Genomic DNA, 25,984 nt, shown 5'->3' on the forward strand with positions numbered 1-25,984 from the left:
TTCTGACATGAAGCTGTGTGACATCCCATATCAGCAGCATCATTTCTGAACATCTTCTTACCCCCTGCTGCGTCCTGTGAGCAGAGTTCCAGCCTCGTTTTGGTGCTGATGAAGGTAGTCCGGCTAGTTGGCTGGGGTTTAAAAAATAAAGCGTTTTGCTTCTCAGAACAATATGCGTTCAACAGAGTAATACATTTGCATCACAAAATGGTTCTCCAGGAAAAAGTCAGACCTTTCCTTTCCTTTCCTCTCCCTTCCCTTTCCTTTCCTTTCCTTTCGTTTCCTTTTCTTTTCTTTTATTTCCTTTCCTTTTATTTGGTTTCCTTTCCTTTCTTTCCCTTTCCTTTCCTTTCGTTTCCTTTCCTTTCCTTTCCTTTCGTTTTCTTTCCTTTCCTTTCCTTTCCTTTCGTTTTCTTTTCTTTTCTTTTCTTTTCTTTTCTTTTCTTTTCTTTCCTTTACCTGCTGTGCAGACCGAAGTGCAGAGCGAGCAGTCCCCTGCTTCCGAGCAGCAAACACCGTAACAGGCGCGGCTGTCTGCAGCAGGCAGTGATACGAAGGGAGAGAAAATAGGGCCAAGAGATTGTGAGGTCTGACTTTTTCCTGGAGAACTATTCTGTGATGCAAATGTATAACTCTGTTGAACGCATATTGTTCTGAGAAGCAAAACGCTTTATTTTTTAAACCCCAGCCAACTAGCCGGACTACCTTCATCAACACCAAAACGAGGCTGGAACTCTGCTCACAGGACGCAGCAGGGGGTAAGAAGATGTTCAGAAATGATGCTGCTGATATGGGATGTTACACAGCTTCATGTCAAAAGAGGCGAACTGTCCCTTTAAAGAGGCGAACTGTCCCTTTAATGCAGCTGCACCCCAGGTCCAACCAGCCGATGGAGGTTCTAGTTTATGGGTTGTAGCTGGGACATTAGGAGAGTTTCTGAGGTTACCCCCCATCTGTGGGTCAACCTGTCAGTTTTTTTACCAACATGTTGGTCCAAGGTGTCAATGAATGGGAACGCTCCACGTTAATGAGGCGAAATGACTTCAGCGACCAAGAAGAAGTCCAGTTGCCTTCATTCAAACTCTCACACTGAAAAAAGTGACTTTTTGCTGAAGTAAACTCTATTAGAGTAGCTCATCATTTCTTCCTTGTATTTTTAAGATTCAGTAAGAACTCGAGCTTCTTAAGTAAAATTAAACATTTTATTAACGTGACACATGAATTATGGGGGAAGAGTAAGTTTTACTCAGGTTTCCTCATACAATTTAAATGTTTAATAGTTGTATATACATAAACCTAGAAATACTACATAAACTTTACTCTGAAAGTGTATCGTTAAAATCTACTAAGTTACTTCATAACAGCAAATACTGCAGATATATAACATTTACTTAAAATTTTTAGTAAAATGATGTTCCTGCCTATGAAAAACAAGTAGACTTTACTTGGTTTAAATAAATATAACTTAAAATGCAAAATGTTACTTAATATCTTCAAAACGGTTTTGTTTTATGGTGAGTAAAATTCACTTGATATTGCAGCATTAAATATTACTTAAATCATTTTGAGTGCAAAAAGGGTGTTTTAAGTAAATCTTATGAGTTGTTTTTTTCAGTGTTGGACTGATTCATTTCTACTATTTAACATCTTTATTCTATGAAAATGAATCTGCTGACTGTGAGGTTGATGTTAAAACTAATGGAAAAACTTTTAAAGCATTTCTGAGATAAAGTTTAAATGAGAAAGACAAAAATCCCGTTACCATGGTGACTGAGTGAGCTCAGTTCGATCTTCAGAGGCTGCCACGAGTGTCTGTCGACGGGATAAATGCTGACTCCCTCCTCCCACAGTAACAACCAGGCGTCCGACAGATCGGAGGCCCCGCCCACTTCAACAACACACACCGTGCTGACTGCTGAAGCCCCGCCCACTTCCGCATAAGACACGCCCCCTGGAAGAATCACCTAGAAACAGAAAGTATGGTTATAGTAGACCTGACCTGGTCTGCCATACTTTTTATTTGTGTTTTTTATGTTCACTTTGACCCTAAGAAGCAATAATCAGAGGGTCTGCTCTGCCGGAAACATCGCAGAAGAAAAATTGTGGCCATTTTAGTGTGTGTACCCTTCATTTTTTGATAGAAAATGTTGGAAAATTTTCCATAAATCCTCAGTGGGTTGGGTAAGCTGTCAATAAATGCATTCCAGATGCACAGAACACATGTGGAGACAACATCCAATGAAATGATAACTCTTAAAATACATTTCTACATGATTGTGGCTCCATTTAATGCAAAAAAAAAATCAGGCGATTTTTCACATTTTTCCAATATTTTCAACTTTACTTCATTGGCAATCAATTATTCCCCCAAATTATGACATCAGTAAATATGCCATTCTGTTCACCAAACAGTATGCTCATTCCACAGAAAAAATGAGAAAAATCCAACCAAAATCATTGGATCTGAGATGATTTCACTGCTAGGCCTAGTTGGGATCAACAGGCTCAGAACCTCAAAATGTAGTGATGATTCTCAGAGGTGTACAGGAAGCAGAACCAGCTGAGGTACCTTCAGGATGTGGACCAGGTGACTCAGCAGAGCCTCTTTGTCGTCCGCATCACAGATCAGCTGATCGCTCAGCGTCACCAGCTCAAACTGATGATTCTCTCTGAAAAAAAGCAAATACCATCACATCTCTATGTGATCTGAGAGGATCGCCTTCAGACTGCAGATGTTAGCCTCCGTCTGATTTACCCATTTATTTTATTTCATTATGTCATAACTGTCAATACAAATCTGAAATTCATGGGACTTGGACTTGTGATTTGGGTTTTGGGCTGCTGGTGTTGTATCGGACACCTTGGTCTTTCCAAATGTCCTTTCATTGTTTCTTGCTTTTTACTGGGGACTTAATGCTGAATGCAGTTATGATAAAAGAAAAAATACAAATACAGTCTGATTGTTGGGTTGGTGTATGTTGGTGTTGCTTAGTTTAGGGAGTTGGTTTGTTGGTTACTTGGTTGGATTGGTTGGTGCATTTTGATTGGTTTGGTTAGTTGGTAGTTTGGTTGGTGTATGTTGATTGGTTGGTTTGTATAAGTCAGTTGGCTTGGTTGGTTGGTTGGTTTGGGTAGTTTGGTTGGTGTATGTTGATTGGTTGGTTTGTATAAGTCAGTTGGCTTGGTTGGTTGGTTGGTTGGTTTGGGTAGTTTGGTTGGTGTATGTTGATTGGTTTGGTTTGTATAAGTCAGTTGGCTTGGTTGGTTGGTTGGTTTGGGTAGTTTGGTTGGTGTATGTTGATTGGTTTGGTTTGTTGGTATAGGTTGGTTTAATATAAGTTGGTTAGTGTTGGTTGATGTTGGTTGGTAATAGAAGTCAAATGGTAATCCATCAATCAATCAATCAATCAATCTGATTGCGTTCAGGATAGATATTCTAACAAGCCTTGCTCAGTTTAGCATGTTTGGGTAATTCATCTGATTATTTTCAATCAATCAATTGATCCAAACTTTATGAATCTAGCACTTTTCAAACAAGAGTCATTCAAACTGCTTAGACAATAAACATGATAAAAAAAAGATGAAGGACAGCAAATATAAAGATCCAATGCGGGTAGAGGGTTAGGGTTAGCACATCAGTATCAGTTATTTACCCATCTTTCAGGAAGACAGACAGAACTTCTCGCAGGTCGAGGACATCGCAGGCTGCCGAGTCATTTTCCAATGAGAAGAGGAAACGGTCCTCCTCCAGTTTACCATGAAGTGCCTCCTCTTCCTGAACTATATTCACAAGGAACACACGGACAGGAAAAACACACACATGATGAGAAAATGATGGTGCCTTGGAAAATGTACGATAACAGTCTTTAAAAGTGTAAATTTAACCCAAATATGCAGTAAAAAGTATGAAGTTTTATATATTTTCACAGCAACAAGGTGTTTGTTATTTTACATAAGACATTAGTGTTGCGCGGGTGGGTTGGGTAGCAGTTTTTTCTAAGTATTGCGGGTGCGGGCGGGCCGGGTCAAAATAGTCAAAACCCGCAACCCGGAAGTTTGGAAATATAGGTGAAATTGCAATTTTGAGTTACAGAACTTATCAATTGCATACATCCCGCTGTCACAAAGTCATTGCACTCAAAGCTCTCACTCGTGCAGTTGTCGTCTGAATTACATAGTGTCCACCTCACATTTTATCCGTAGTTTTTGTTTACACCGACAAACTTCTAGGAGGACTCGGATGAAGATGGCTGACTTGATAAGAGATAAGATAAAAAAAGGCGATGCAAAGGTTGTGCGAAAAGGCGATCAAAAGAGCAAGGTGTGGGATAAATTTGGACAAGTCGTCCTGTCCGATGACACCATTGCAGACTACGTCATGTGCTGGCATTGTGAGGCGCTGTACAAGTATGATGGACATAACACAGGTACATCAAATCTGTTACGACATTCATGCCGTGGGTCTGCTGCGCAGGCAAACAAGTTTCCCAACATTAAAGCTGCTCTCAAGCAGCTTAGGTTCGTGTTAAATTAACCCTCTCTACAGGCCCTGGCTTTTTTTTTTTTTTTTTGCGGGTCATATTTTGCGTGTCGGGCGGGCCGCTTTAGAATTTCCCACGGGTCGGGCGGGGCGGTTTGGAAATTCTCGCGGGTCGGGTTGGGGCGGGTGTTAAAAAAACCCTCACCCGCGCAACACTATAAGACATGTAAAATCACAGATATATCAGGAATATCACAGATTTTGTTTACAATGTGGTAACTGGACATAAGTCCAGTTCTGTGACTGAGTGCTGAGGATAAACACGTTGCTATTAACAACCTGTCACCTTACCTGAGAGGGCGGGGTCAAGTCTCCTCTTGGCTGACGGGGGCTGATGAGGTGGGACCTCTGAGAACAAACAGAAACACAAAATCAGGTCACAAACTTCGTCTTTGGTGTGAGTTTGTGTGTGTTTGTGTGTTACTTGTGTTATTTGTGTGTGTTTGTGTTATTTGTGTGTGTTTGTTATTTTTGTGTGTGTTTGTTATTTGTGTTTGTGTGTTATTTGTGTTATTTGTGTGTGTTTGTGTGTTATTTGTGTTTGTGTGTTATTTGTGTTATTTGTGTGTGTTTGTGTGTTATTTGTGTGTGTTTGTTTGTTATTTGTGTTTGTTTGTTATTTGTGTGTGTTTGTGTGTTATTTGTGTGTGTTTGTTTGTTATTTGTGTTTGTGTGTTATTTGTGTGTGTTTGTGTGTTATTTGTGTGTGTTTGTTTGTTATTTGTGTGTGTTTGTGTTATTTGTGTGTGTTTGTTATTTTTGTGTTTGTTTGTTATTTGTGTGTGTTTGTGTTATTTGTGTGTGTTTGTTATTTTTGTGTGTGTTTGTTATTTGTGTTTGTGTGTTATTTGTGTTATTTGTGTGTGTTTGTGTGTTATTTGTGTGTGTGTGTTTATTATTTGTGTTTGTGTGTTATTTGTGTTATTTGTGTGTGTTTGTTTGTTATTTGTGTGTGTTTGTGTTATTTGTGTGTGTTTGTTATTTTTGTGTGTGTTTGTTATTTGTGTGTGTTTGTTTGGTATTTGTGTGTGTTTGTGTTTGTTTGTTATTTGTGTGTGTTTGTGTGTTATTTGTGTGTGTTTGTTTGTTATTTGTGTGTGTTTGTGTTATTTGTGTGTGTTTGTTTGTTATTTGTGTGTGTTTGTGTGTTATTTGTGTTATTTGTGTGTGTTTGTTTGTTATTTGTGTGTGTTTGTTTGTTATTTGTGTGTGTTTGTTTGTTATTTGTGTGTGTTTGTGTTATTTGTGTGTGTTTGTGTTATTTGTGTGTGTTTGTTTGTTATTTGTGTGTGTTTGTGTGTTATTTGTGTTTGTGTGTTATTTGTGTGTGTTTGTTTGTTATTTGTGTGTGTTTGTGTGTTATTTGTGTTTGTGTGTTATTTGTGTGTGTTTGTGTTATTTGTGTGTGTTTGTTTGTTATTTGTGTGTGTTTGTGTGTTATTTGTGTTTGTGTGTTATTTGTGTTTGTGTTATGTGTGTGTTTGTTTGTTATTTGTGTGTGTTTGTTTTTTATTTGTGTGTTATGTGTGTGTGTTTGTGTTATGTGTGTGTGTTTGTGTTATTTGTGTGTGTTTGTGTGTTATGTGTGTGTGTTTGTGTGTTATTTGTGTGTTACCTGTGTGTGTGTCCTGTGTGTGTGTGTTACCTGTGTGTGTGTGTGTGTGTGTGTGTTACCTGTGTGTGTGTATTACCTGTGTGTGTGTGTGTGTGTTACATGTGTGTGTTACCTGTGTGTGTGTGTTACATGTGTGTGTTACCTGTGTGTGTGTGTTACCTGTGTGTGTTACCTGTGTGTGTGTGTTACCTGTGTGTGTTACCTGTGTGTGTGTGTGTGTGTGTGTGTGTGTGTGTGTGTGTGTGTGTGTTACCTGTGTGTGTGTGTGTGTGTTACCTGTGTGTGTTACATGTGTGTGTGTGTGTGTGTGTGTGTGTGTATTACCTGTGTGTATGTGTGTGTGTGTGTATTACCTGTGTGTGTGTGTTACCTGTGTGTGTGTGTGTGTTACCTGTGTGTGTTATCTGTGTGTGTTACCTGTGTGTGTTATCTGTGTGTGTGTGTGTGTTACCTGTGTGTGTGTGTGTGTATTACCTGTGTGTGTGTGTTACCTGTGTGTGTGTGTTACCTGTGTGTGTGTGTGTGTGTGTGTGTTACCTGTGTGTGTTATCTGTGTGTGTGTGTGTGTTACCTGTGTGTGTATGTTACCACTGTGTGTGTGTGTGTGTGTGTTACCTGTGTGTGTGTGTGTGTATTACCTGTGTGTGTGTATTACCTGTGTGTGTGTGTTACCTGTGTGTGTGTGTGTGTGTGTGTGTGTGTTACCTGTGTGTGTGTGTTACCTGTGTGTGTGTGTGTGTGTGTTACCTGTGTGTGTGTGTGTGTGTGTGTGTGTGTGTGTTACCTGTGTGTGTGTGTTACCTGTGTGTGTGTGTGTTACCTGTGTGTGTGTGTGTGTGTATTACCTGTGTGTGTGTGTGTGTGTGTGTATTACCTGTGTGTGTGTGTGTGTGTGTGTTACCTGTGTGTGTGTGTGTGTTACCTGTGTGTGTGTTACTTGTGTGTGTGTGTGTATTACCTGTGTGTGTGTGTGTAACCTGTATGTGTGTGTTACCTGTGTGTGTGTGTTATCTGTGTGTGTGTGTTACCTGTGTGTGTGTGTTATCTGTGTGTGTGTGTGTGTGTATTACCTGTGTGTGTGTGTGTATTACCTGTGTGTGTGTGTTACCTGTGTGTGTGTATTACCTGTGTGTGTGTGTGTGTATTACCTGTGTGTGTGTGTTACCTGTGTGTGTGTGTGTGTGTGTGTGTGTGTGTGTGTGTGTGTGTGTGTGTGTGTGTGTGTGTGTGTGTATTACCTGTGTGTGTGTGTTACCTGTGTGTGTGTGTGTGTGTGTGTGTGTGTATTACCTGTGTGTGTGTGTTATCTGTGTGTGTGTGTGTGTGTATTACCTGTGTGTGTGTGTGTGTATTACCTGTGTGTGTGTGTGTATTACCTGTGTGTGTGTGTGTGTGTGTGTGTGTTACCTGTGTGTGTGTGTGTGTGTGTGTGTGTGTGTGTGTGTGTGTTACCTGTGTGTGTGTGTGTGTGTGTGTGTGTGTATTACCTGTGTGTGTGTGTTACCTGTGTGTGTGTGTGTGTGTGTGTGTGTGTGTGTGTGTGTGTGTGTGTTACCTGTGTGTGTGTGTGTGTGTGTGTATTACCTGTGTGTGTGTGTGTGTGTGTGTGTGTATTACCTGTGTGTGTGTGTGTGTGTTACCTGTGTGTGTGTGTGTGTATTACCTGTGTGTGTGTGTTACCTGTGTGTGTGTGTGTGTGTGTGTATTACCTTTGTGTGTGTGTGTGTGTATTACCTGTGTGTGTGTGTTACCTGTGTACTCATTGAGACGCAGCAGCTCGGTCTGCAGCGCCTGATTGGCTCTCTCAGCCAGCAGGATGGGGGCGGGGCTCTGCGGGTCGGACGGGCACACCTGTACAGGTAACAGGCCCCAGGTTACCAACAGGAACCCTAACCCTAACCCAGGAACAGAACGGTGGGACAGACCTTTGCTCCGGAGCAGATCAGGGACATGGTCTCCTCCACGTCCTTACTGCAGACCACCTGACACAGCCTCTGAAACACAGCATCACACATGGTTAGGGTTACTGGGTAGGGTTAGGGTTACTGGGTAGGGTTAGGGTTACTGGGTAGGGTTAGGGTTAGGGTTACTGGGTAGGGTTAGGGTTACTGGGTAGGGTTAGGGTTACTGGGTAGGGTTAGGGTTACTGGGTAGGGTTAGGGTTAGGGTTACTGGGTAGGGTTAGGGTTACTGGGTAGGGTTAGGGTTACTGGGTAGGGTTAGGGTTAGGGTTACTGGTTAGGGTTAGGGGTTAGGGTTACTGGTTAGGGTTAGGGGTTAGGGTTACTGGGTAGGGTTAGGTTTAGGGTTAGGGTTACTGGTTAGGTTTAGGGTTAGGGTTAGGGTTAGGGTTAGGGTTACTGGTTAGGTTTAGGGTTAGGGTTAGGGTTACTGGTTAGGGTTACTGGTTAGGGTTAGGGTTACTGGTTAGGTTTAGGGTTAAGGTTACTGGTTAGGGTTAGGGTTACTGGTTAGGTTTAGGGTTAGGGTTACTGGTTAGGTTTAGGGTTAGGGTTACTGGTTAGGGTTACTGGTTAGGTTTAGGGTTAGGGTTACTGGTTAGGGTTAGGGTTACTGGTTAGGGTTAGGGTTACTGTTTAGGGTTAGGGTTAGGTTAACCCCTAACAAATGGTCGTACATGTTTAACTGAACAGAACCGGGTCAGACCTGATCCATCATGGAGACACTGGACGCCAGAGCGTGGACTCGTCTGTAGCGCCCCCTGCTGTATTTGTCCTGGATGAACTTTGACCTCTCCACGTCAGTAGACTCTGGACTTAGCTGCTCTGCCGCTGGCACAGCTGGAGCCCACACCTGATTGGCCAGTCGGTTGCCATAGGTAACAAACAACTGGGAAGACAGACGGTTAGAGATTAGAACACTGGGTTAGGGTCTCAGTCCTCTGTTCCTTTGGACCGGCTCCCTTTGGGCCGGCTCCCTTTGGACCGGTTCCCTTTGGACCGTGTTAGGGTTAGGGGTTTAGGGGGTTAGGGGGCCGTGGTCCCTAGTTCCCGAGGGCCGCGGTCCCTAGTTCCCGAGGGCCGCGGTCCCTAGTTCCTGTATGTCCGAATGAGGGAAAAAACGGCCCCGTTCCTGAAAAGTTTCTAGGAACTGCAGAAGGTTCCTACAGTGGGAATGTGGTTTATGTCTCCCATCAGCGGATGGCAGCGTTTGTGACTTGGACTCCAGGGGCCGGATTCACAAAACTATTCTTAAGATAAATCTTAGGAAGATTCTTACGAAAAAAACTAGGAAGTTCTTAAGATTTATCTTTAGTGAAATTCCTCAATATTTTCGTAAGAACAATGGCATTTCTTAGGAACTTCGTATTTTTATGACTTAAGAACTTCTTAGAATGTTGGGAAAAAAACTTTCTAAGAGGGTCCATCCTGTCTCTTAGAGGCCTTCGGGGATTTTCCTCCCTAGCTGCAAGCCATAACATCTCCATCTAGAAATTGGTAGAGACAACAAGGTCAGTAATCAATTAATGTGTAGGCCTCTACATAGTCATTAAAAGTCAGTCAGTGTGTACATTATAGTCATTAATAAATAATCCACACTGTACAACTGTAGCGTAATGAAATGACTGATCCAAATGTCATGAAATGACTGATTAAATTATTAACTTAAATAGGCCTTGGCCGCATGATCTATGTTCAACACATCTCAGTGCTGTGGGCTACATTCAATAGCCTATATACTAAACACAGTGCTAAGGCCCATTGTAAATAATAGCTAACTATAAGTTGGAGCCTAATGTATATAACCTACCCAATATAATTAATAAAACATACACAAAAACATTGGTAACAAACTTACATAACATAAGTTTAAACAAAGGCTCTCTCTTTTTTGTAGAAATGTGTTCAAATAAATAATATTAGAGGCTTACCTTTTTTCTGTTGCTGTGTTAAGATGTGGTGAAGGGTTGTCTTAAAGTTAAGAGGAAAACTAAGAAGAATCTTAAGAACTAAGCTTTCAAGAATATCAATTATTCTTAACATCGTTCTTAAGACAAAAGATAACATGAAAGTTAAGAAAAAACTTAAGAATTTTATTTGTGAATATGGAATGTTCTTGGCTTTTTTCTTATGACAAAAGTTAAGATAAAAGTACCAGTTAAGAACTTTTTTTTTCTTAAAGGTAGGGTAGGAGATCCTGGATTTTGAGTCCAGCGAAGCTGCATTTTAAAAATACACCGGTAAAAAGTCCCAACCCTTTTCTTCACTTTCCCCGAAGGCACGCCTCTAGAGTACATGAACGCGCACGAGCACGAAGGTGCACGAGCGCTGTTCTGACAGCAAGCATCCATCGTTGCCGTATTTAGTATTTAGTTTATGCTAACTATACGTTTAATAATGCTAGGTGCTAGCCAAGCTGGCTCTAGTTTAGCTTCCTGCCAAGCTTCTGGACGCGTAATTCGTTCACGGAGCAGGGTACGCACACAGGGAGGGGGAGGGAGGAGCAGATTGCAGTTTGATAGACGGCATCAGTATCCAATCATTGTGAATGGTCCGTTCACAATGATTGGATGCTGTTTTTCCTAGATTGTACGTCCTAGAGGCCACTAAAACTTTTCATATTTGTGTCAAAACTTTTAATTAATTGGTTGCAATGGGGGTGTGAAGAGTATTTCAAGCAATATGTAAAAAAATGTTCCAGAAAAAGATCCCCTACCCCGCCTTTAAGAATGCTTTGTGAATCCGGCCCCAGAACCGGTCTGGATCTGGTCTGGATCTCCTCACCTGTATGAGCGGTTCAGTCCAGACCTTGCTGTCCATCTTCAGGCTGCGTACCTTCGACAGCTTGCTGCTCAGACCTCGATGCTGACCTGAGAATGGAAACACGAACACCAGAAATCAACCAAAGAATCAGGACCTGGCTGTTAGCTTTCCCTCGTGTTCCCCACAGCAGGAGAGTTTCCGTGATCTTCAACCCTCATCCTGCTCACAGCTGGTTTTCCATGCAGCCACTAAAAGTGGAAGCTGCCATGTTTGCGAACTTTGGCCACTGTAGATAACTAATTCTCGAGCTTTAAATTAACATAAAAGGTCCTAATTCATGGTGTATGTTCCCATCTAAGCTGTTTGTTTCAGTTAATATGACTAAAAGTTCATTTGAGCTGATCTGAGAACTGTCAATCAGCGTCCTCAGTGGACATGCTCCCAGCAGCTGAGACTAAACTAAACCTCCTTTCATAGTTTGAAACCTCATTTTATCATTTAATGCTTGGTCAGATGGTTGAGAAGACATTTTATCTGTGATGAGACCAACTCAGAACAGATTTATTTCAGCTTCGTGCAGACTTTAATGTGTTTGCTGAGCAGCTTCAGTGTCAGTACATGTGACTCGGTTCCTCTGGTCCCAGAACTGTTTGATATTTAAATGTTGACACCAGTAAAAGATAGTTTATAACAGCACTAACCACACACGAGGTAAACAGAGAGTTAGGTATCATCTGCAAATTAGTGTATCTGACTGATTCTGGATTCGGTGGCCCAGACTGAGCGGTTATAAAGTAGTGGGCACAGAATGCTTCCCTGAGGAACTCCACAATCAGGATTAATAATGATGAGAAAAATGTGATTTACAAGTTCAGGTTCTCTTCGTTATTAACAGGAATAAGACACACAATCAGCTTCTCTGTAAATGTGCTGGAAGAACATGATCTATTCTTGCTGTAACCTGTGGGCCATCGTACTGCACATCTTCTTCAAACACTGGGACCCTCCATCTTTAACTCAGGACTCAGCTCCTACCTGCACACTTCTGACAGATGACCAGCAGCAGGTTCACCGACGCCCACTCAGGATTGGCTGCTCCACAGTCCCCACACACCTTGTTGAACGGGTTTTCCCAGAGACGCAGCGTCACCTGGCTGCAGGACAGAGCACTGCAGATGGTGGAGGACAAGCTGTTCAACCAGAGGGACAGATCCTTCGATGAGTCCACCGACAGGCTGCAGGTGGGGGTGAGGGTGGGGTCACAGAGAGCAGGGTAAGACACAACGTAAAGATGGCGTCATCCTGTAAAACGTACAGGCTGTGTTCGAAACCGCATTCTACATACTGCATACTCATCAATCAGACAGTATGCAGAGCGTTTACCCACAATGCATTTCGCTCCTGCCCGAGCCGAAATCAGCCGGCCTGAAGCTGATTTCTCTTAAGCTCTAAACTCTGTAAACTTTAGCAACATTTGAAACATTTTCAGGTGAGAAAGTAGTCGTTTAGATCCCCAACGTGTTGAAAACCTGACAAAATACCGGCTGTTTACAATTTTGTTCCCACGAATTCGGCGCTACTAAAGCTAGCCGCAGTGAGCTAACGCACTTCCTGTTATTTTCACAAAATAAAATACCCGTTGCCTTTTATCATAGGGAAAGCCATTACCATACAATTGGTGCTTTTGTTTTGAAAACAGGAAGTGAACCTACCCTCGTTGTAGCTAGCTTGAAACTGCCGTTTTGACAGGAAATGACGATCGGCGACGTCACGTTACGTTGCATCTTGGGTAGTTTGAGTATGAGTAGTAACCTCATGATGCATACCCAACATTTAGGAGACTCTAGTCTGCATCCGGGAACTTCTGCTTACTCAAACTCGCTTACCAACTCAGAAAGTTAGTATGAGAATTAGGAGAAGTATGCGGTTTGGAACACAGCCGGAGAGACGGACAGGTGTGTACCTGAAGGTCTTGAACGGCGTGATGAGGCTAAACGAGTGTTTCCCTGTCGGCTTCACGGAGGCCACGGTCAGGGGGATGGAGAAGGAGGCGATGCCCAGCTGGAAGCCCTCCTTGTTGGGATAAATCCACAGACTGTGACCCCACAGGGCAGCATAGACGCGGCTCCGTGTGTCCTTCACTGTGATTGGTCCGTGCAGCTCCGGGGGGGCGGGGCTTGGCTGACCTCGAGTGGCGAGCAGAGATGAGACCCAACCTTCCTGAACCTCTGACGGACAGAAACGTTGGACAGGAGAGGTCACCAGGAAACTTATTCAGGTGAAAAACTTTCCAAAGAGGCCAAATTTACTCTGATACGGAACATTGGAAAACAAAATGGTTCCGCAGTCTGTCGGTACAGACCCGGAGCTGATTGGGTCAGCACCAACAGGAGCTGATTGGGTCAGCACCAACAGACCCAGAGCTGATTGGGTCAGCACCAACAGGAACTGATTGGGTCAGCACCGACAGACCCGGAGCTGATTGGGTCAGCACCAACAGCTGATTGGGTCAGCACCGACAGACCCGGAGCTGATTGGGTCAGCACCAACAGCTGATTGGGTCAGCACCGACAGACCCGGAGCTGATTGGGTCAGCACCTGGGGAACCTGCATTCTTACCGCTGTTAACAGCCATGAAGTCGTAATGTTTCTTCCTGAAGTAAACAGAGAATCTGCATTTGTCCTGCGTCTTCACGTTGGTGATGCTGGAAACATGGAACAGCACCTCGCTGAACCGGTCCTGGTGAACAAAACAAACACACCCTTTAGCTGCCTCAGAGACAGGTGTGCAGAGAGAGACAGGTTCACTTACCGTGCGTTTTTTCCACAAAGACATCAGCTGTCCATCCAGCGTCACCCATAAAACACTGTATCTGATAAAGGAGAAAAAGGGTTTACCACCTGTAGGAGCTAAATGTGTTGTTGGTTCCTGAGTCAAGGGTGTAATGTACTCTGTATGTGTGTGGTGTCGCTGTGCTGTCACCAGGGGGTCTCAGGTGCATATAGAAGTCTCAAGCACTCTTGTTCGTCAGGTGTTTTGACCCGGAAGGGCAAACGGTTTTTGACGCTGTGGCGCGAGGCGCTCGTCGTGCCACTGTTTGTTGTTTGTTTGTTTGTTTGTTAACACTTAAGAAAGAATAAATCCACTTGTGGCAACTTCAAAGACGGCGTGGAAATTGATTTAAACACGGTACGAGTGCAGCAAGCCATCCGACGTCAAATGCCTCAGTAGCTCTTGTAATAGACTGAGCTCCTTTAATACCACCAACTATACATCCATCTATCCATCCACCCACCCACCCACCCACCCACCCATCCATCCATCCATCCATCCATCCATCCATCCACCCACCCACCCACCCACCCACCCACCCATCCATCCATCCACCCATCCATCCATCCATCCACCCACCCACCCATCCATCCATCCATCCATCCACCCATCCATCCATCTATCCATCCACCCACCCACCCACCCACCCACCCACCCATCCATCCAATATTCCAGAAGCTTTTTTTTCAAACAAAGCCTTCAGATCTGGTGCTGAAGCAGAGTCTTCCTCATATTTTCTAATATTCTGAGCCGGACCTCCCAGGAGAGAACTTTGGAAACCTTCTTACCTGAAGCCCTTCCAGACATCCAGCCAGTTGGTTCGGACCACGGCGCTCTGAGGAGCTGAACTTCCACCGGATCCTTTCTTCCTGGAAACTCGGATGGTGGCCGTCCTGCAGAACAGGCACACTTTGTGTTGTCAGAGGTTTGTACAGATTCTTAATCATCAAACAGAAAGCAACCAGATGCAAACATGTTTTCTTTCATTAGACCTTGGTTTATTCAGGCTATAGAGTCTTCAGAAAAAGAATGTACTGTTTATTTTCCTAGAGTTCCTGGCCAAGACAGACAGCAACAGTAACGTTAATATTTCATTACACGAAACAAACAATAAGGCCATCGAAACATCACAAACTAAAGAAAACGCATAAAAATTTGTACTTGTTAGGTTTAAATTCATTTAGCGAGAGCTGCTTACAGCGCTCTGAGCTCTTAAGAATTGTCATCCCTCCCATGAACAGCTAAGGGAATCATAATTCTAAAAATCAAGCTGAAATCTGGTTCACTGCAGCAGAATAAGAGCTGGAACCAGAAAATGTCTATAAACAGTTCATAGGTTCAAACTTATTCAGATGCGTCCCACAATCATCCGGGGGGTGACCACGGACCCTGCCTGAGAGCCTGTGTGCGTTTACCTCGGGGTCCTCTGCTTTGCAGGTTTTTGGGTTCGGCTCGCTTCACGAGGGGGGGGTGGAGCTGGTCGAGTTGGTATCAGACGTTCTGACTGATTGGAGGAGACTCTACAAAACAACAGCACAAGCCGTGGGGTCAGCTTCAGGGGCAGAAGGGTTGTAGGGTAAGGGTAAGGTTAGGGTAAGGGTAAAGGTAAGGGTAAAGGTAAGGGTAAGGGTAAGGGTAAGGGTAAGGGTAAAGGTAAGGGTAAGGGTAAAGGTAAGGGTAAGGGTAAAGGTAAGAGTTAGGGTTAGGGTAAAGGTAAGGGTAAAGGTAAGGGTAAGGGTAAGGGTAAGGGTAAGGGTAAGGGTAAGGTTAGGGTAAGGGTAAAGGTAAGGGTAAAGGTAAGGGTAAGGCTAAAGGTAAGAGTTAGGGTTAGGGTAAAGGTAAGGGTAAAGGTAAGGGTAAAGGTAAGAGTTAGGGTTAGGGTAAAGGTAAAGGTAAGGGTAAAGGTAAGGGTAAGGGTAAGGGTAAGGGTAAGGGTAAGGGTAAGGGTAAGGTTAGGGTAAGGGTAAAGGTAAGGGTAAAGGTAAGGGTAAGGCTAAAGGGTAAGGGTTAGGGTTAGGGTAAAGGTAAGGGTAAAGGTAAGGGTAAGGGTAAGGGTTAGGGATAGGGATAGGGTTAGGGATAGGGATAGGGATAGGGATAGGGTAAGGTTAGGGTAAGGGTTAGGGTAAAGGTAAGGGTAAGGTTAGGGTAAGAGTAAGGGTAAGGGTAAGGATAAGGGATAGGGTTAGGGTAAAGGTAAGGGTAAGGTTAGGGTAAGGTTAGGGTAAGGTTAGGGTAAGGTTAGGGTAAGGGTAAAGGTAAGGGTAAGGGTAAAGGTAAGAGTTAGGGTTAGGGTAAAGGTAAGGGTAAGGGTAAGGGTAAGGGATAGGGTTAGGGTAAAGGTTAGGGTAAGGGTAAGGGTAAGGGTAAGGGTAAGGGATAGGGTTAGGGTAAAGGTAAGGGTAAAGGTAAGGGTAAGGTTAGGGTAAGGTTAGGGTAAGGGTAAAGGTAAGGGTAAGGGTAAAGGTAAGAGTTAGGGTTAGGGTAAAGGTAAGGGTAAGGGTAAGGGTAAGGGTAAGGGATAGGGTTAGGGTAAAGGTTAGGGTAAGGTAAGGGTAAGGTTAGGGTAAGGGTAAGGGTAAGGGTTAGGGATAGGGATAGGCATAGGGATAGGGTAAGGTTATGGGTTAACCCTAACTCTAACTAAGCAGCAGTTGGGATAATATTGAACATTGTACACACCTGTTGGTACTTCCAGTGGGGTCAGAAGCAGGACCTCCTTCCATTGGTCTGTCAGACTCAGTGGGGGCTGGGATAACTCCTGTTTCGTCCTCCTCATTGGATGAGTCGGTGTCAGCTTCCTCCTGGTTGGTCCAACAGGCCAGAACGGTGACATACGGATTTTCTTCTTTCGTGGTGTGGGGTGATGGAGATGAAGCTGGAACCAGAACGAACCAGAATCAGAAAGACAGCAGAAGGATGAAGAGCAGCGAGAGACAAAAAACAGCTGTACCTTCGGCAGTTTCCTCAGAGGCAGTCATGGCGCCCTCTGCAGGTGGAAGGCTGAGTCCTGGAGTCTGGTCCAAAGATGCCGTCACCAGGAGTGACAGCGCTCCAACATCTGGACACGTTCAGGAAAGCACGGAGAGGAGGGTGTGACTGTATGGTCAACACTGTTAGTGGGTTGTTGCAGGTTAGAGCGCCACCTGGTGTGGAAATCATGAGCTCAGCCTAAAACCAGTCTGTCTAAAGTCAAGTCCACCAACCGGCAACATTATCCGTTTCCATGGTACCTGAGGTGAGACTGAGCTACAGTTTCTGACATAAACATAAACTTTGATATTCTTTTTAATGCCGGCACTTCAAACGAGAAAAATCTAGACAGCTTGGTCGATGTAGAACTAGGGTTGCAAAGGTTTCCGGTAAATTTCCATAGGAAGTTAAGTTTGGGAATTTTCCAATATTATATATATTCCATATTGGAAACTTTCCATGGGAATAATGGGGAATTATGGGAAATAATGGGGAATTTAGGAGAACTAACTGGGAATATTTTATATCCAAGCATAAATATAAACAGAAGTCATAAGAAAACATCCATACAAAATGTCTTCAACAGATATTTCAACAGATTTATTTGTAAGTAGAGTAGAACACGTTCTAATTACTTGTTTCATGGATGAACAAAAACAGGAGTGTTGGGTTCAATATTATCCATCCTCTAACCCCACTCATTTAAAAATGCCCCCCCCCCATCCAAAAATCTCCACAAAGTCCCATTCAAAATGTTAAATGAAAAATGCCCCCCCCCAAAAAAAACGTCCCATTAAACATGCAAATCTTCCTCAGTCAATAGACTCTTCCTGGGCCTCATCAACATCCAACAACAGCATGGATATTCAAGTGGATTTGAATGGCATCTGTTTGTTTTAGTCAAGATTATGCTAAAATATACTTTCCTCAACTATATTCAAGTTCCCTAGAAGAGCCAACCTTCAATTTAGAAAATGTATTCCCATAAATTCCCGTTAATTCCCACGGAAAGTTTCCATCTTTGAAAATTCCGGGAATTTTGCAACCCTGTGTAGAACCAGTAAAAACTAAAATACCTTTAACCAGTGATGACCCATGAGTTGCTAACTGGTCATAAATGGGATACCTTAGGGAGCTAATGTGAGAACTAAAGTAAAATCACATGCCGGAGTCGTGGAAGTCAGCTGATTGATTGGTTGCTCTACCTATGTGATCAGCCTCCATTACTGATGCGGGGCGAAGTTCACCAGATGAAAGGGGCGGGGCTGAGGGCGAGGGGCTGACAGCAGGATTAGCAACACTGCTAACAACCCCTGCTAAACTGGATATGTTAGCCAGCGAGCTAACGATGCTGTCCAGGTTTGCAGCAGGTGTGCAGGGGTCCCGGTTCAGCACAGGTGCAGCAGGTGTAGCCACTGCATCAGCGGCCTCTGCTAAGTCGGGTATGTGTGCGGAGATGCTGTTCGCCATGCTGTCGATAGAGGGCGGCGCCGGCGGCGCTGGGGGCACAGAGGGGGCGGGGCCTTCAATGGCAGTGGCCACTCCAGCCAGTGACGGGATGTTGAAGGCGATGATGTCAGTGATTCTGGACAAAGTTGGAAAGTCATCCTGGTTGGGAGCAGGGAGGCAGATGGGGAGCAGCATCCTGACCTGGGGGGGTAAAACAGAGGGGCATCAGTATCTGCTGACAGGGGGGGGGGTAAAACAGAGGGGCATCAGTATCTGCTGACAGGGGGGGGGGTAAAACAGAGGGGCATCAGTATCTGCTGACAGGGTGGGGCAGCGGTCGGGCAACATGGAGGGTTTTTATTTAAGTTGATTGGGATTGGATCCACACTCTCAGAAAATAAAGGACAGAATTGTACCTTTAGGGGTATGATGGCTTGTCAGGTCTCTCAGGTGAAGCAGAGAAAACCAGATGAACGGGTTCTAGATAATCTGTAGAAGAGTTCTAACAAACCAGTTTGACTGTTCACACTGAGGACATGTCAGGAAACCATCTGGATCCACAGGTTTTACTGGGAAAGAGCCAACGTGACTCATTTAAAGTGTCGGAGGGGGAATTCAGCAGAAGTTCAGTGTTTGTTCCAGTTATCAGATGTTCCACCGCAGATTTGTCTGATCCATAATCAGCGTCATCTGACCACAGGAGTCGTTTCTCCTGTTAGATTAAGTCTGGAAGCAGCTGAAAGTTCAACATTTCAACGTTTTTCTGTTCGTTCCTAAATCAGATCAAAGACTTAAAGGCTTATTCTGATTCTTTTTGGCTTTTTTTTCTGCCCATTTTTAAAACTCGTCTTAAAACCCATTTTTATTCCCTGGCTTTTAACCCAGCATGAGACTCTGTTTCTGTTATTGTTTTTATTGTTTTAATATTGTTGTTGTTTATTGTTGTTTTTACATTGTTCTTGTGTTTTATGCCTCGTATTTTGTGTTGTACAGCACTTTGTTAAAAGGCTATATAAATAAAGTTGAGTTGAGTTTTGAATGAGCGGCAGCTTCTGAACGGTCATGCTTTTAGATTTAGCATCTTACGTAAAGTTTCAGGATAAAAACGGGTTGTTGCTCAGATGATGATGTAACTGTTGATGAACCTGAACCTTTCTTACATCATCTCTGAGTGTTACAGAAGCCTCTGAGCCAGGTGAGTTTTACCAGGTGTACGGATAGTCTGCTGTTTGTTTCTTTGTTTCTTTATTTGTTTCAAATCTGTACACAGAACAGAGTTTCACAATTAGCGACAACGCTGCGATTTGAAAAGGGGATGGAGGAAGCTTTGTTTTTAATATTCCAACCCTCACTCAACCGCTCACAACAAAACAAACATAAAAACACAATTCACTATAATAACTCTCAACACAAACACAGGACAAAGACAGAGACACAGACAGGCCCAGACAAACTCCAACCCTACACCCCTCTCCCACAGAATATACATGTGCATATACATACATACAAATGTGTACACATACACATTTACACACATACACACATATATACACAAAATAAGTATATTAATTAATTAATTAATTAATTAATTAAAAAACAGAGAACATGTCACATCATACTACATCAGTAGTGGTAGTTGTAGCAGCAAGAGTAGTACTAGTTTAAAAAATATTAAAAAAAAAATAAAAAATAATAATAAAATAAAAAATAAAACTACCAATAGTTAATAGAATAGGTTTTTGGGCATCAGTCACTCTCCTCCTGGTATTTCTTTTGAACATTATTTTAAACTTTACCAAATTTGTACAGGTTTTTGTTTCCTCTGTTCCATAATGTGACTCCCCTCACCGAAATACACATAGATTTCAGGGTTTAACAGCTGACCACGTCATGTGACCACATCATGTGACCACGTCATGTGACCACGTCATGTGACCACATCATGTGACCACGTCATGTGACCACGTCATGTGACCACGTCATGCGACCACGTCATGCGACCACGTCATGCGACCACATCATGTGACCACGTCATGTGACCACGTCATGTGACCACCTCATGTGACCACGTCATGTGACCACGTCATGTGACCACGTCATGTGACCACATCATGTGACCACATCATGTGACCACGTCATGTGACCACGTCATGTGACCACGTCATGTGACCACATCATGTGACCACGTCATGTGACCACATCATGTGACCACGTCATGTGACCACATCATGTGACCACATCATGTGACCACATCATGTGACCACGTCATGTGACCACGTCATGCGACCACATCATGTGACCACATCATGTGACCACGTCATGTGACCACATCATGTGACCACATCATGTGACCACATCATGTGACCACATCATGTGACCACGTCATGTGACCATGTCATGTGACCACATCATGTGACCACATCATGTGACCACATCATGTGACCACATCATGTGACCACGTCATGTGACCACGTCATGCGACCACATCATGCGACCACATCATGTGACCACGTCATGTGACCACGTCATGTGACCACGTCATGTGACCACATCATGTGACCACGTCATGTGACCACGTCATGTGACCACATCATGTGACCACGTCATGTGACCACATCATGTGACCACATCATGCGACCACATCATGTGACCACATCATGTGACCACATCATGTGACCACGTCATGTGACCACGTCATGTGACCACGTCATGTGACCACATCATGCGACCACATCATGTGACCACATCATGTGACCACCTCATGTGACCACGTCATGTGACCACGTCATGTGACCACATCATGTGACCACATCATGTGACCACGTCATGTGACCACATCATGTGACCACATCATGTGACCACGTCATGTGACCACGTCATGTGACCACATCATGTGACCACATCATGTGACCACGTCATGTGACCACGTCATGTGACCACATCATGTGACCACGTCATGTGACCACGTCATGTGACCACGTCATGTGACCACGTCATGTGACCACGTCATGTGACCACGTCATGCGACCACGTCATGTGACCACGTCATGTGACCACGTCATGCGACCACGTCATGCGACCACATCATGTGACCACGTCATGTGACCACGTCATGTGACCACGTCATGTGACCACATCATGTGACCACATCATGTGACCACATCATGTGACCACGTCATGTGACCACATCATGTGACCACATCATGTGACCACGTCATGTGACCACATCATGCGACCACGTCATGCGACCACGTCATGTGACCACATCATGTGACCACATCATGTGACCACATCATGAGACCACATCATGTGACCACGTCATGTGACCACATCATGTGACCACATCATGTGACCACGTCATGTGACCACATCATGCGACCACGTCATGTGACCACGTCATGTGACCACATCATGTGACCACATCATGCGACCACGTCATGTGACCACGTCATGTGACCACATCATGTGACCACATCATGTGACCACATCATGTGACCACGTCATGTGACCACGTCATGTGACCACATCATGTGACCACATCATGTGACCACGTCATGTGACCACGTCATGCGACCACATCATGTGACCACGTCATGTGACCACGTCATGGGACCACATCATGTGACCACGTCATGTGACCACATCATGTGACCACGTCATGTGACCACATCATGTGACCACGTCATGTGACCACGTCATGCGACCACATCATGTGACCACATCATGTGACCACGTCATGTGACCACGTCATGCGACCACATCATGTGACCACATCATGTGACCACGTCATGTGACCACGTCATGTGACCGCATCATGTGACCGCATCATGTGACCACGTCATGTGACCACATCATGTGACCACATCATGTGACCTGTTCTGTGGGTGATGATGTGTGTACCTGCACTCAGGTGAACTCCATTAGAGAGGACTGGCTGCTGATCTTCATCCATCCCATCTCTGAAACACAAACCTTCAGCTGATCTTCGGTCTGCAGACTTCAGATTCATGTTCTCTAGGATCACAGGTGACCTTTGACCTCACCTGTCCAGAGAGGAGGTGGAGCTCCGACTGCCCCTGGTGTAGCAGGACCGAGGCTTCGGGACGGGAGGAGGAGGAGGAGTCATCTGCAGCTCATCCAAACACCGACTGGGACGCGTCAGACTGGGGATAGAAACAGAAAATGTTCAAAGATCCAAAACAAGTTTCAGTCCCTGGATTCTGATTGGTTACTGTGGCCAGTGACCGATCCAATAAGAATTAGATCATCAATAACTGCTGTCAGCTGATGAGGATCAGTCAGAAGTCCTGAACCTGACCCTGAACCTGAACCTGAACCTGACCCTGAACCTGACCCTGACCCTGACCCTGAACCTGACCCTGAACCTGACCCTGACCCTGACCCTGAACCTGACCCTGAACCTGACCCTGACCCTGACCCTGAACCTGACCCTGAACCTGACCCTGAACCTGAACCTGAACCTGACCCTGAACCTGACCCTGAACCTGAACCTGAACCTGACCCTGAACCTGACCCTGAACCTGAACCTGAACCTGAACCTGAACCTGAACCTGAACCTGAACCTGAACCTGACCCTGAACACTCAGCCCTCCTGTGACATCTGTAACAGAGTTGTAGTGAATTTCTGATCCTGACATCACCATAAAGCCGGTTTCAGATCAACAGAAAACATGTGATTATGAATCTACAGTAACTCATACCATCAAAGCATCAAAGCACCAAAATATAAAAGCATCGAACCATCGAAACATCCAAGCATTTAGGTTTACCTGTAGTTTAACACAATACTTCCATAAGGTTTACCTGTGGTTTAACACAATACTTCCATAAGGTTTACCTGTAGTTTACCTGTAGTTTACCTGTGGTTTAACACAATACTTCCATAAGGTTTACCTGTAGTTTACCTGTGGTTTAACACAATACTTCCATAAGGTTTACCTGTAGTTTACCTGTGGTTTAACACAATACTTCCATTAGGTTTACCTGTAGTTTACCTGTGGTTTAACACAATACTTCCATAAGGTTTACCTGTAGTTTACCTGTGGTTTAACACAATACTTCCATAAGGTTTACCTGTAGTTTAACACAATACTTCCATAAGGTTTACCTGTAGTTTACCTGTAGTTTAACACAATACTTCCATAAGGTTTACCTGTAGTTTAATATAATACTTCCATAAGGTTTACCTGTAGTTTACTGTGGTTTAACACAATACTTCCATAAGGTTTACCTGTGGTTTAAAACAATACTTCCATAAGGGTTACCTGTAGTTTAACACAATACTTCCATAAGGTTTACCTGTAGTTTAACATAATACTTCCATAAGGTTTACCTGTAGTTTACCTGTGGTTTAACACAATACTTCCATAAGGTTTACCTGTGGTTTAACATAATACTTCCATAAGGTTTACCTGTAGTTTACCTGTGGTTTAACACAATACTTCCATAAGGTTTACCTGTGGTTTAACATAATACTTCCATAAGGTTTACCTGTGGTTTAACACAATACTTCCATAAGGTTTACCTGTGGTTTAACACAATACTTCCATAAGGTTTACCTGTGGTTTAACACAATACTTCCATAAGGTTTACCTGTGGTTTAACATAATACTTCCATAAGGGTTACCTGTAGTTTAACACAATACTTCCATAAGGTTTACCTGTGGTTTAAAACATTACTTAAATAAGGGTTACCTGTAGTTTAACACAATACTTCCATAAGGTTTACTTGTGGTTTAACACAATACTTCCATAAGGTTTACCTGTAGTTTAACACAATACTTCCATAAGGTTTACCTGTAGTTTACCTGTAGTTTAACACAATACTTCCATAAGGTTTACCTGTGGTTTAACACAATACTTCCATAAGGTTTACCTGTGGTTTAACACAATACTTCCATAAGGTTTACCTGTAGTTTAACACAATACTTCCATAAGGTTTACCTGTAGTTTAACACAATACTTCCATAAGGTTTACCTGTAGTTTAACACAATACTTCCATAAGGTTTACTTGTGGTTTAACACAATACTTCCATAAGGTTTACCTGTAGTTTAACACAATACTTCCATAAGGTTTACCTGTGGTTTAACACAATACTTCCATAAGGTTTACTTGTGGTTTAACACAATACTTCCATAAGGTTTACCTGTGGTTTAACACAATACTTCCATAAGGTTTACCTGTGGTTTAACACAATACTTCCATAAGGTTTACCTGTAGTTTAACACAATACTTCCATAAGGTTTACCTGTGGTTTAACACAATACTTCCATAAGGTTTACTTGTGGTTTAACACAATACTTCCATAAGGTTTACCTGTAGTTTAACACAATACTTCCATAAGGTTTACCTGTAGTTTAACACAATACTTCCATAAGGTTTACCTGTAGTTTACCTGTAGTTTAACACAATACTTCCATAAGGTTTACCTGTGGTTTAACACAATACTTCCATAAGGTTTACCTGTAGTTTACCTGTAGTTTAACACAATACTTCCATAAGGTTTACCTGTGGTTTAACACAATACTTCCATAAGGTTTACCTGTAGTTTAACACAATACTTCCATAAGGTTTACCTGTGGTTTACCTGTAGTTTAACACAATACTTCCATAAGGTTTACCTGTAGTTTAACACAATACTTCCATAAGGTTTACCTGTGGTTTAACACAATACTTCCATAAGGTTTACCTGTGGTTTAACACAATACTTCCATAAGGTTTACCTGTAGTTTAACACAATACTTCCATAAGGTTTACCTGTGGTTTAACACAATACTTCCATAAGGTTTACCTGTAGTTTAACACAATAATTCCATAAGGTTTACCTGTAGTTTAACACAATACTTCCATAAGGTTTACCTGTGGTTTAACACAATACTTCCATAAGGTTTACCTGTGGTTTACCTGTAGTTTAACACAATACTTCCATAAGGTTTACCTGTAGTTTACCTGTAGTTTAACACAATACTTCCATAAGGTTTACCTGTGGTTTACCTGTAGTTTAACACAATACTTCCATAAGGTTTACCTGTGGTTTAACACAATACTTCCATAAGGTTTACCTGTGGTTTAACACAATACTTCCATAAGGTTTACCTGTAGTTTACCTGTAGTTTAACACAATACTTCCATAAGGTTTACCTGTGGTTTAAAACAATACTTCCATGAGGTTTACCTGTAGTTTAACACAATACTTCCATAAGGTTTACCTGTAGTTTACCTGTAGTTTAACACAATACTTCCATGAGGTTTACCTGTAGTTTAACACAATACTTCCATAAGGTTTACCTGTAGTTTACCTGTAGTTTAACACAATACTTCCATAAGGTTTACCTGTGGTTTAACACAATACTTCCATAAGGTTTACCTGTAGTTTACCTGTAGTTTACCTGTAGTTTAACACAATACTTCCATAAGGTTTACCTGTAGTTTAACACAATACTTCCATAAGGTTTACCTGTAGTTTAACACAATACTTCCATTAGGTTTACCTGTAGTTTACCTGTAGTTTAACACAATACTTCCATAAGGTTTACCTGTAGTTTACCTGTAGTTTAACACAATACTTCCATAAGGTTTACCTGTAGTTTAACACAATACTTCCATAAGGTTTACCTGTGGTTTACCTGTAGTTTAACACAATACTTCCATAAGGTTTACCTGTAGTTTACCTGTAGTTTAACACAATACTTCCATAAGGTTTACCTGTAGTTTAACACAATACTTCCATAAGGTTTACCTGTGGTTTAACACAATACTTCCATAAGGTTTACCTGTAGTTTAACTGTAGTTTAACACAATACTTCCTTAAGGTTTACCTGTAGTTAA

At 43.0% G+C, this 25,984-nt stretch overlaps 1 protein-coding gene across 2 annotated transcripts in view; it reads right to left on the minus strand.

The window, feature by feature from the left end:
* The window catches only part of LOC142401781 (arf-GAP with Rho-GAP domain, ANK repeat and PH domain-containing protein 1), a 32,900-nt gene extending 10,694 nt beyond the window's left edge, over positions 1-22,206 (minus strand). The window contains exons 1-19 of one of the 2 annotated variants that reach the window (XM_075487246.1): positions 22,178-22,206; positions 22,035-22,093; positions 17,891-18,335; positions 16,666-16,773; positions 16,452-16,590; positions 15,128-15,232; positions 14,501-14,605; positions 13,692-13,752; positions 13,499-13,619; positions 12,843-13,107; positions 11,915-12,114; positions 10,901-10,986; positions 8,823-9,005; positions 8,081-8,149; positions 7,907-8,006; positions 4,832-4,888; positions 3,654-3,780; positions 2,570-2,669; positions 1,763-1,964 (exon numbers count right to left, since the gene is read on the minus strand). In XM_075487246.1, the coding sequence (XP_075343361.1) occupies positions 1,763-1,964; positions 2,570-2,669; positions 3,654-3,780; positions 4,832-4,888; positions 7,907-8,006; positions 8,081-8,149; positions 8,823-9,005; positions 10,901-10,986; positions 11,915-12,114; positions 12,843-13,107; positions 13,499-13,619; positions 13,692-13,752; positions 14,501-14,605; positions 15,128-15,232; positions 16,452-16,590; positions 16,666-16,773; positions 17,891-18,329 (2,467 nt within the window). In that variant the 5' untranslated portion in view covers positions 18,330-18,335; positions 22,035-22,093; positions 22,178-22,206. Of the gene's footprint in view, positions 1-1,762; positions 1,965-2,569; positions 2,670-3,653; positions 3,781-4,831; positions 4,889-7,906; positions 8,007-8,080; positions 8,150-8,822; positions 9,006-10,900; positions 10,987-11,914; positions 12,115-12,842; positions 13,108-13,498; positions 13,620-13,691; positions 13,753-14,500; positions 14,606-15,127; positions 15,233-16,394; positions 16,591-16,665; positions 16,774-17,890; positions 18,336-22,034; positions 22,094-22,177 lie in introns of both variants that reach the window. The other variant, XM_075487245.1, reaches the window with a different exon arrangement.
* Positions 22,207-25,984: the final 3,778 nt, after the last annotated feature.

This window comes from Odontesthes bonariensis, chromosome 16 (genome assembly GCF_027942865.1).
Source record: "Odontesthes bonariensis isolate fOdoBon6 chromosome 16, fOdoBon6.hap1, whole genome shotgun sequence".
NCBI lineage: Eukaryota > Metazoa > Chordata > Actinopteri > Atheriniformes > Atherinopsidae > Odontesthes > Odontesthes bonariensis.